The sequence below is a fragment of the Uranotaenia lowii genome, chromosome 1, assembly GCF_029784155.1.
Source record: "Uranotaenia lowii strain MFRU-FL chromosome 1, ASM2978415v1, whole genome shotgun sequence".
Taxonomy (NCBI): domain Eukaryota; kingdom Metazoa; phylum Arthropoda; class Insecta; order Diptera; family Culicidae; genus Uranotaenia; species Uranotaenia lowii.
In genome coordinates, this window is record NC_073691.1 from 143,446,356 (window position 1) to 143,458,473 (window position 12,118).

At 39.7% G+C, this 12,118-nt stretch overlaps 2 protein-coding genes across 4 annotated transcripts in view; both read left to right on the forward strand.

Moving 5' to 3' along the window:
- Window positions 1-12,118, forward strand: part of LOC129740363 (protein turtle) — a 908,021-nt gene that overhangs the window by 261,873 nt on the left and 634,030 nt on the right. The window lies entirely within an intron of this gene.
- LOC129740364 (uncharacterized) lies at window positions 544-2,697 on the forward strand. Of its 3 annotated transcripts, XM_055732029.1 has the most exons (3): window positions 544-2,313; window positions 2,375-2,468; window positions 2,529-2,697. In XM_055732029.1, exon 1 carries the CDS (start codon window positions 588-590, stop codon window positions 1,923-1,925), a length of 1,338 nt encoding a protein of 445 aa, XP_055588004.1. In that variant the 5' UTR covers window positions 544-587; the 3' UTR covers window positions 1,926-2,313; window positions 2,375-2,468; window positions 2,529-2,697. The 3 variants fall into 3 exon arrangements, with proteins under 3 accessions (XP_055588004.1, XP_055588002.1, XP_055588003.1); XM_055732027.1 differs by having other exon boundaries at window positions 544-2,468; XM_055732028.1 differs by having other exon boundaries at window positions 2,375-2,697.

Sequence of the window (12,118 nt, forward strand, 5' to 3'; positions counted from 1 at the left end):
TTTTGTCCATCCCAAGAATGGAATTAGAAGCTGCGGTCATCGGATCACGATTGGCAGCCTCTATTTGCAAAGCATTAACGTTGACTATCAAAAAACGCTTTTTTTGGAGCGATTCTCGTGACGTTCTTTGCTGGATCAGGTCAGATCATCGAAGGTACTCTCAGTATGTAGGACATCGTGTGAGTGAGATCTTAGAAGCTACCGAAATTGCAGAATGGAGATGGATCCCTTCGGAAGAAAATGTCGCAGATGAAGGCACAAAGTGGCAAAAGCCACCTGAGCTCACCAACGACTGCCGCTGGTTTAAAGGACCCGAATTTCTAAAAGAACACGATTCAACATGGCCCGTAGAACGCACCTTGCACCGGTGCACAACTGAAGAACTTAGGAAGACATTGAATTGTCATGAACACTTACCGTTATCCCCAGAACTATTTGATCCTTCGAATTTTAGGAGCTGGAACTTACTGCGGAGGACTTCTGCGATGATTCTAAGATACATGCAAAATTGTACGCTTTGTGCTAAGAACGAACCACGCAATGTCGAACCCCTGTCAGGAGCAGAGATTCGAAAAGGCGAAATAGTTATGTTCCGGCAAGCGCAACAGAAAAAATATTGGCAAGAGATCACAATACTGTCCCGCAAAGATTTGGTTGAAAAAGGCATTCCAAAATCCAGTTCCTTATTTGAATTCTGGCCGTTTCTCGATAGCGAAAACGTATTGCGAGCAAAAACCCGTATTGGAGCATGCGAGGTCGCTAGTATGGACACTAAGAATCCAATAATTTTACCGCAAGATAGTTACATATCATGGCTTATTGTCCAGCATTACCACGTTCGTTATTACCACCGTAATCACCGCACAGTACTGAACGAACTGAAGCAGCGCTTTCGAATCATCCCTCGATTAACAAATCTCTACCGCAAGGTGCGGGCGAATTGCCAGGTGTGCAAGAATTTGCGAGCTGTACCTCATCCTCCTCCGATGAGCGATCTTCCTGCATCAAGAGTATCGGCATTCACACGACCATTTTCATACGTAGGAATCGATTACTTTGGTCCACTAAACGTAACGGTAAAACGTAGCACTGAAAAGCGTTGGGGCGTATTGATTACGTGTCTCACAGTGAGAGCAATACATATCGAAATCGCGTATTCGTTATCGGCACAGTCCTGCATTATGGCACTTAGAAATTTCATGGGAAGAAGAGGCATTCCAATAGAAATCGTAAGCGATCGTGGTACAAATTTAATTGGGGCAAGCAAAGAACTTTTATCGGCCTTGAACGAAATGAATCAAAATCTGATTATACAGGAAATCTCTAGTCCAGACACTACATGGACTTTTATACCACCGACATCCCCACATATGGGCGGTTCGTGGGAACGAATGATTCAGACAGTAAAACGAAACTTGAACCAAATCAACCCTCGACATCAACTGACCGACGAAGTATTACGCAATCTGCTGATTGAAGTGGAGAACGTTGTCAACTCTAGACCGTTGACTCATCTAGCGCTAGACGATTCGGAATCCCCAGTGTTGACGCCAAACCATTTTTTGCTAGGTTCATCTAACGGCTTAAAACCACCCACATTGTTCGATGACAGCAACGCAGCTCTGAACAACACGTGGCGTACATCACAAGTTGAAGCCAACATCTTCTGGAAGCGTTGGACGAGGGATTATCTTCCAGAGATTACGAGACGATCCAAATGGCTTACACCGGTGAAGGCTATCGAGATTGGTGACATTGTCATTGTCGTTGATCCGAATCTACCTAGGAACTGCTGGCCATTGGGTAAGGTGATATCTGCGAACGAGGGGAAGGATGGTGAAGTCAGATCTGCAGTTATTCAAACAGCGACAGGAATTTACGAAAGACCTGCTGTGAAACTCGCCGTGCTAGATGTTAGACGCTAAAATTGAGTAAACCACTAGTAGCTGAATTGCGGAGGAGGAGCCACTAGCTGGCGTACTGCGGGGGAGTGTCGCGTCTCTGCTTAAGTACTCTAGCGGGCGAAAATTGTGGATGACAGAATTGTGGTAGAAGTAGATGATTGTCATAGTATGATAAGAAAAAGGAGGCAACAATCGCCATTGCTATTTGAGAACACGTTAACCAGTATCATTATCGTTAGTTTTCTAACAGTGAATAATCTCCTGGTAATTTACTGCGCACAGCTTAGTATGATTAAAATAGCTAATAATCCTTTATATTTAGATAGCTTTCTAGCGATAAAAGTTGAGCTGCGTAGCCGTAGTTGATTTAGTGCCAAGTGCCATCATAAAACCGCTCGCAACCAAAAACGTAAGACAATATGTTATTTAGAGAAATCAGGTTATTATTCCTAATTGAACCATTTTGATAGATTTCCATCATATACTCACCTTAAACCGTGAACTGCATCTTCCGTGCTAAGGAGAATACTTACCTTCTCGAACATACTCACCTGGAATACACCTGTAAGAACAATCTGTAAAGAAACATAAATTTACCATTACTAAATACTTACCTTACATTAGCTTAGATACTCCTGCTAGTTAAATCAAAAGCTGCTAGAAAGAGTTGAGAAGTTGAGTGAAGTTGGAATAGCAGTAAAATCAGTAAACGTAAGTCATCATTCGAAAAATACTATACACACTAAGTAACACTGAAATCAATTGTAATTTTAGGATTTTTTTAATACAACTGTTATTAAAAAAACGGAATCATCGCCCACCTCATTCAACATCGAAAACTCATAGATATTCAACACACGTTTAGTCTATCTTAGAATCTTTGACTAGGAATGGTTACAAACCAGTTTCAATCTTGTTAAAGCTTACAAATTTTAAGCTGATTTTGGTTAGCTTATCATTCAGCAAAAATTGCATGATATCAAAAAAGCTGCGATTAAACTGAAATTTTGTAGGAAAAAAATCGTTCGTAACGATGAGCATACCTCCCCCCCTCCCCTATGTCACAATTTGTAACGCTAGAGCTTACTCCCCCCCCCCCTAGGAGCGTTACGTAATTTATGGATGCCCCCTAAGTGGTACAGTATTGTTCCGATTTTGTCAGCCCCTTCTTGAATTTAGGGCTGACAAAACAGGGTACCTGACAAAATCGGGAAAAAAAAAATCTTGAATATAATTTCAATTTTGATTTGATAATTGTCCGTTTACTTGTTATTTCGATATTTTATGTCAATACCGTGATAAGGGGAGACATAGACCCCTTTTCTTTATTTTTTACTCTTCTTACAAAGAAGGGTATACATGTCGCTTGAAAAACCAACTTTCAATCCGAGGCCCAGGGTGCCAAGTGTCATATACCATTCGACTCAGTTTGTCGAGATCGGAACATGTCTGTATGTGTGTCTGTATGTGTGTATGTATGTGTGTATGTGTGTTCCCTAAAAGGCTATCCATAAACCATGTGATCAAAATGTGGTCAAGTTTAAACCTCCTTCCATTCCACATCAATGCACACTGGTACAGAACATCAATCTAGCGGAACTTAATTAATAGCACCGAGGGATGAAAAGATAGACTTTTAATATCTTGGACATCATTGCATAGTTTTATAAGGCGCATACTTTGGAATAAAATATAGAACTGAGGGGTCCAACAATAGCAAGATAAAAAAGCTAACTTTTTTGTTAAGCGTTTTAGAGCTTTAGTTTCTTCTACAAAGTTGTTTATCTTTACAAAATACATAACTTTGCTAAACAAGCCAAAGTTCTACAGTTTCATTCTAAGGAGTTACAATGAAATTAGAAAAAAAACCTTGAAAAAACAGTTTTTTAAATCTGAAACGTTGTAGGTAAGAAAAAACAATTTTCAGTCTTCGAAACAAATTTGAAAAATGTTAAGATCTACAATTGTTTAGTACATTATGATGTGTTTTGAAATTGATGAAGTGCTGTAAAAAGAATTTAGTGTAATATATTAACGATTTTCAAAGAAAAGTTTATCGAATTGCGCAAATTTCCGCACCATTAGCCAATGTGGATTTTACTTCTGGTGTTAAGAGGAATCATTACCATATAAAACTAGCGTGGAACTCGGTGGAACTCGAAGCAATTTTAAGATTGAAAATCTAGTATTTTGTTCACAAATATCACTTTTTTTAGACACGTTATTAGTTTCTTAGTTTCTTTGATGCAATAAACTTGCAGAATTTGAGAATTAGAAATAATTAGATGATTTACCCGGTTTTCCGTTTCAAATTGATCAATATAATCTGTTCATTATTATATAAATGATATCTGTACCAACACGTGAAAGTGATTTTACTCCAAAAGTAAAGTAGCTTTCAGCTTTCAGTGGCAGGCCAATTTTGGCTCTATTTATCGAAAAAAAAACACTTTTGAGATAATAAGTTTTCGTTGGATTACAAACTCAATTTGATTACAGGATATATGACCATTTTGATGAATTTGAAACGGAAAACCTGTTAAATCATCTAATTATTCCTAATTCTCAAATTGGGCAAGTTTATTGCATCAAAGAAACTAAGAAACTAATAAAGTGTCTAAAAAAAGTGATATTTGTGAACAAATACTAGATTTTCAAACTTAAAATTGCTTCGAGTTCCTCCGAGTTCTACGCTAGTTTTATATGGTTATGATTCCTCTTAACACCAAAAATAAAATCCACATTGAATGTTGGTGCGGAAATTTGCGCAATTCGATAAACTTTTCTTTGAAAATCGTTAATATATTACACTAAATGCTTTCTACAGCACTTCATCAATTTCAAAACACATCATAATGTACTAAACAATTGTAGATCTTAACATTTTTCAAATTTGTTTCGAAGACTGAAAATTGTTTTCTCTTACCTACAACGTTTCAGATTTAAAAAACTGTTTTTTCAAGGTTTTTTTTTAATTTCATTGTAACTCCTTAGAATGAAACTGTAGAACTTTGGCTTGTTTAGCAAAGTTATGTATTTTGTTAAGATAAACAACTTTGTAGAAGAAACTAAAGCTCTAAAACGCTTAACAAAAAAGTTAGCTTTTTTATCTTGCTATTGGTGGACCCCTCGGCTCTATATTTTATTTCAAAGTATGCGCCTTGTAAAACTATGCAATGTTGTCCAAGATATTGAAAGTCTATCTTTTCATCCCTGGGCGCTATTAATTTAGTTACGCTAGATTGATGGTCTGTACCAGTGTGCAATGAAAAATCTTATGAACCTTCAATCACCCCCAACCCTTAAAATACCAACCCTTAAAATACCAAGTGGTTAATGGCTGGTCCTCTGCGTGGGTCAGGACAACCCCCAAAAAAACATACAGTGTTAAATGACAGGGAATTTTAGTTCAAAAGCAGAAAATTTCAACTAAATTTAAAGGCTGACAAAATCGGGATAAAATGCTGACAAAATCGGGGATAGACAAAATCGGGGGTAGACAAAATCGGGAGCTGACAAAATCGGAACAATACTGTATAAGGAAAACAAGATCGATTTTGTTGAAAAAATTATCTATCCACCAAACTGTCCGGATTTTTGTCCCATCGAGAAATATTGGGCAATAGTTAAGGACAAACTGGAGAAATGTGGCAGAACCATTAAACCACTTGCTCAAATGGAAAAGTGGTGGAACAAGATGGCGAATGAGGTTACCAGCAGTACTGTGAAGAAAGTTAGAAAATTCATCCGAAAAGCTGACGAATGCTTTTAATGTATTTTTTTCCTTAAAGTGCAATAAAAACCCTACCAAATGACATTTTTACTTTTGTTGTATGTTATTTCTTTGCGGAGAAATGATCTTTTTGATCCGACCAGATTCTATGTGAAACAGACTTTAAAACCATTTCAAAATTAACAAACATGGCGGACTTACTCTTATATCCGATCTAAACTGACTTCAGACGACATATTATACGATCTTTTTTCACTATGCAGCTGGAATTGCGATTCGTAACACCATTGTAAACGACTTTAGTTATCATTTCTGATACGATTTCATGGTTGCTAGTGAAACTAAGGTTTTCCTACTTGGACAACTAGATGGCTGCACTTTTACCTGATGAATCATTGAGGCTTCCTAAACACCCGTGAAAACCGCTTTTCAGTGTTTATTGTGCCATTTATAGTCCCACAAGTTAGTCAATTATTATTTGTAAACCACCATTTGTAAACCACCAGTCTCGACAAGATTTCTCCGTTTAGCATTGCGTCGATTGTAAGTAAGTAAGTAAGTAAGTAAGTAAGTAAGTAAGTAAGTAAGTAAGTAAGTAAGTAAGTAAGTGAGTAAGTAAGTAAGTAAGTAAGTAAGAGTAAGTAAGTAAGTAAGTAAGTAAGTAAGTAAGTAAGTAAGTAAGTAAGTAAGTAAGTAAGTAAGTAAGTAAGTAAGTAAGCAAGTAAGCAAGTAAGCAAGTAAGCAAGTAAGCAAGTAAGCAAGTAAGCAAGTAAGCAAGTAAGCAAGTAAGCAAGTAAGCAAGTAAGCAAGTAAGCATGTAAGCAAGTAAGCAAGTAAGCAAGTAAGCAAGTAAGCAAGTAAGCAAGTAAGCAAGTAAGCAAGTAAGCAAGTAAGCAAGTAAGCAAGTAAGCAAGTAAGCAAGTAAGCAAGGAAGTAAGTAAGTAAGTAAGCAAGTAAGTAAGTAAGTAAGTAAGAAAGTAAGTAAGAAGTAAGTAAGTAAGCCAGTAAGTAAGTAAGTAAATAAGTAAGTAAGTAAGTAAGTAAGTAAGTAAGAAAGTAAGTAAGTAAGTAAGAAAGTAAGAAAGTAAGTAAGTAAGTAAGTAAGTAAGTAAGTAAGTAAGTAAGTAAGTAAGTAAGTAAGTAAGTAAGTAAGTAAGTAAGTAAGTAAGTAAGTAAGTAAATAAGTAAGTAAGTAAGAATGAAAATCAGAAGAAAACGTTTGAAATTTTATAGTTTTTGGTATACATGTGATGTCATTACGTATAAAGCACAAATGACAGTAATTTTTGGTTTCTTTAACGAATTAAATTTTTCAAAAATATAAATTTAAGTATAATCGTGCTGCATAAATTTAGGGTTAAAATACTACAAAAAAATCTACTAGCTTAAATCATTAAAATAAATGTTTGGATAGATGAAATATTGAAATTAACAAACGCGTGATGCAAAAAAATCATATATCAGAATATGGATACAAGATTTAAAAGGTGAATCTTTGATTTGCATTCTGATGCATTTTAGCCCAGACTGGTAACTGAATTATAAAAATATTTATTCTTAAAAATTTGGTGATTGTCTAAAAAATATCTGCACACCAACAGTATTGGTATAGGATTATTAAATTAAAAAAAAATTGTAGATGATATCTTTAAGCTTATCCGTCATACTAAGTAAAGTTTTTTTTTCCAAAAAATGTTAAAATTTGTAAATCTATCCCTTGATTTTTAAGTTTTCTATAAGAATCAAAAACTTTACAAAACTATCTCACGATGTGAGAAACTATGTCACCATCATTTTGTCATCATTCAATGATAACTTTATTACATAATTACATTAGTTCTTAACCGACAATTTATCACATTAGCGAGAGATATTTATCATTCTCACATTGAAGTCATCTCCTCCTGTTTTATGTTCTCATTATTGTGTGATATTCTGAGCTAACAACTCAGAATAACTGACAACACTGCTGAGTTACTACGAAACTAGTTTGAGTTGTTTCAGTTAAGCGTGTGAACATGTAAACATTTGTACCGTGATAATTATTATCACCTGTCATTCGCAATCCTCGATGCTAAATCGCTATTGTTCTCAATACACAAATTGACCAAAACAAACGAAGAACCAATGCAGTGTGTTGGTTCTCGTGGAACAACAGATGCCCTCTGCTGGAGTCGAGGAATGTTTCGGACCTATCCGAAAGCGTAAGTATCGACATAATGATATAACAGAAAAAATCTTAATGACCGTTGAGACGAACCAGCCATAGGCTGAAAGTCTCTTGACCGTTAAACTCATCTGGCATCACTCTCATAAAGGAAGCCAATATATCCTGGCTTCCTTCAGATGGTACCGTTTTTTTTGTAATTTTTTAGATAGGTACCCGTTACTCATGGATTGCCAAGTCTCAAATTTACTCCGTCGGTCCCTCGGCCACGGAAATATTCCGAAAACTTCCGCCAATCCGCCTGCCTCAGCCTTGCCCTGCCCACGAGACGCCGCCGGTTCATATATTTTGATGCCGTTGTTTTAATTGAATTTGTAGAGGAATTTGCATATTATTGTTTAGTTTATTATGCTGAATAATTGCGTTCTTTGCAGTGTCCGGGACTGATGCCGTCGGACTTTCGCCACCCGGGGGTAGAGTTGGAGATGTACACGGCACAATTCCGAGAAGAGATAGATCCAGAGAGAAAGAGAGAGACAGTGTCAGACAACGACCGGAAAATAAACTCGAATGGCAAACAATTTCGGGATTGGCCGGAAATGGATGAGTTTTTCGGAGCTCTCTTTTCCCCTTTCTCCTCATTCCCTCTCTAGAACCGGATGCCGGTTTTGCTGAGCGATGCAAGTTTTTCGAACCTTTCTGAATTGGAACGGGGAAATACGAAAATTATGTATATGATTGATGGCCAAGGGATGACGACGGTTCGTCCATCCGAGTGTGTTGCTTGAGGTTGGAATAGGTTCACACGAGTTAGTACTCCACATGTGATGAGTTCTCCAAGCAAGCAAACCAGTTCCTGTTAACTGCTGCCTTTTTTTCGTCAGGCTATCACGTTTTTTGGAAAAAGATGAACTTTTTTTTCCGGTCCAGTTCGGGGATTGTAATGTCAGCTGGCGTAGTTCCACGAACGTGTGTGGTGTACTGACTAATGAACTAACCGACTCATTTGTTCGAGAAACGATGGAAAGAGAAACGGAGGCCATAAATAGTTTTGTTTCGGATTGCGAGTGAATCTGCATATTTCATCATTTTCCGAATAATAACTTTGTTTCCCTGTATTTACCCACGGTATGCGTAATGTTTCATCCTTCTATAATATGTGAAAATTCAGGAATAAGTTAATTTTTAGATAACGCATGGATGATCTTAAATCTGGACGCTCTGTGTATTATACATAGCGCTCCGGACAACTAGATCTGGAATTATATGACAGTACCTTGTTTTTGAATGTTTCCTCTATCAGTGCTGAACTTTCTAAAATGATTAATTTTGTTTCAAAGAAGTTCGATGTGTGCAGCATTCTCAAACGTTTCCGTGAGATGCATACTATCGATCGGCAGGTTCATACAAAGGGCTGTCGGACTATGACATCGTCAATAAATTCAAAGCCGACCGGGTGCACCGTCAGAAAGATTCATCAGCGCGAAGGAAAACGATCTTATCCGGCCAGAAAGCAACCAAACCGGCCATTGAAGCAAAATGTAGAAGCCAAAAGACGTGCCCGGAACTTATACAACATGGTTTTAACGAAGTACGACGGATGCATCCTCATGGATGACGAAACGTACGTGAAGATGGATTTTGGGCGGCTTCCTGGACAAAAATGTTTATGAAGCCGCTGCAGCGCGCTGGTCCGGGTGATGTCCCCGGCAAGTTCAAATTCATAAGTTTGCAAGAAAGTGTTTGATCTGGCAAGGTATTTGCAGCTGCGGACGAAAATCTCCGGTTTTTGTGACAAACGAGACCATGAACTCCAAGATGTACAAAGAGGAGTGTTTGAGAAAACGTATTCTTCCGTACATAAGATCTCACAAAGGACCAGTAAAGTTTTTCCCGGATTTGGTAAGCTGCCACTACAGCATAGAGGTACAGCAGTGGTATCGGGACAACGGGGTGGATTCTTTCGAAAAGGACATCAACCCACTCAATGCGCTCAATTCCGCACTATCGAAAAATATTGAGCAATTGTCAAGCAGAAGATGAAGAACAATGATAGGACGACTCGGGATGCAACAGAGATGAAGAGATTGTGGCACAAAATGGCCGCTGAGGTCAGCGAACAGGGTGTCCAAACTATGAAAAGTGGTATTCGTTAATAAAAATTAGTTTTTATTTATTTACATGGTGTTCCGTCTCAAGACATAACCTGATGAACAATATTCCTCCAATTCACTTGGTCCATGGCAACCGTTCTTCAACTTCTTGGGCATGCGTCAGATCAAGCTTCACTTGGTCTAACCACCTCGCTTGTTGCGCCTTTGCTCATCTCGTTCCAACCGAATTCATAGCGACCACTCCGGCATTCTCGCAAGATGTCATGCCCAGCGTATCCGTCCTTCGCCACCTTCTGGATACAGGGTTCGCCGTAGAGATGCGCGAGCTCGTGATTTATTCTTCGCCTCCACACTCCGTTCTCCTGCTCTGTGAGCCACAAATTCTCTCGTTCAACGGCCCAGTTGCCACAATAGCCACATTCAGAGTTGCCAATGTGCCAGATTTTTCGAGGCTCAGCTTGCCACCCTGATAAACCATTGAAATACCCAGATTTTTGAAAATATGCCTGGTTTTGCCTGATTTTTGCAAATGTGATGAAAAATTGGAAGTAAGGAACACGATTAGATAGAACTGCTGAAGTTAAAAAGTGAAAATGTGGCTGAATCAATGCAATCGAAAAACTCCCTTTGATTCTTATTCAAAAAAAGTAAATTGAAGGGAACCTTTTGATTGCTTTGATTCAGTAGAATTATTCAACGAAGCAGGCTTACAACACATATGAGAGTGAAAATGTGAAGCGATGATAAAAAAAGCCCGATTTTATACACTTAAAAGTGAATTGGTTCTCCTGGCATCGGGCCCGTCAACCGGAGAGATTGAGAAGGTGGAAAATTGGATGCGCTCCAAGAGTTTGCGTCTGGTTCACCACAAGACCGAGATTGTGCTGATCACCAAGCTGATTTCAGCACAATCAGGGACGATTGCAGCTGGACCGGGCGCAATCCAATCCAAGCGTGCGATCAAGTACCTGGGGATGGTTTTCGACGACTGGCTGAGCTTTACGGCCAACGTCGACTACGACTGTAAAAAGAGCGACAATGGCGACAGCAGCCCTCTCACGGGCCATGTCGAATAACTCGACGATCCGCTGCAGCAGAAGGAGGGTCCTGGCGAGTGTGACCTTGTCCATTTTGCGGTACGGAGCGGCATCCTGGAAGGGAGCCTTGAGCAGGCATTGTAACCTGCAAAAGCTCTGCAGTGTTCAGCGGCTTATGAACCTGCAAGTAATCAGCGCATACCAAACGGTGTCCTCATTAGCTGCTGATATTGTGGCGCGGGTCATGCTAGAGAAAGATATCTTCTGCTACGAGCACAGTCACATGCCCGATGTGCGGAAACATGCCAAAGAGGCCTCGACGTTCAACTGGCAGCACCAGTGGAGCAGCTCGAAACGTGGCCGGTGGACCCATCGCTTGATCCGTAACGTCGGATCCTGGATGGACCGGAGACATGGAGAGGTGGATTTCTGCAAGACACAGTTCTTGACTGGTCACGGATGCTTCATGCAGTACCACCATCGGTTTGGACACGTAGCCTCGCCATTCTGCCCAACCTGCGGTAACACAGTAAGGACACCAGAGCACGTAGTGTTCAACTGTCCAAGGTTCGAAGGGGTACGTGCTAACATGCTTGCCGCCTGCGGACCAGACACGGCAGCCGACAACATCGTGCGGAGGATGTGTGAGGATGCCAATACTTGGCTCATGGTCAGCGATGGGTTTACCAGCGGTGAGTTGGAACCAGCACCAGTTGTAGGGTGCCTCCTTCGTCGGGGAGCATCTGAGTAGTGTGCGTCCGATCCTGGCAGTAAAGCATACAAATATAAGACTATACCTTCTTTTTTTTATTAGTTGATCACCCAGGTGGGAAATCCTTTTTACGGATTGCATTCCAAGGCACGGCGAGCGACCGAGTCCCCCCAGTATGCTTCTCTGGGTCCATGGGTGCAATTGGACGACTCATGATACTATGTACCCCTACGCCATAAAGTCCACCTGGGGCCTCTGGCCATAATTCCCATCCGGACCTGCAACGAAGGCTGTACCCAAGATGGGAGACCAAGTCCGCGCTTAAGCGCTCTTCGGCAAACTCCAGATCGAGTCAAACTCCAGCATATATACCCTGCCTCTTATTACGATTCAAGACTAAGGACCTCGCCTCTAACGACTTGAGATCCGGCCTTTACTCGCAAATCGAGAC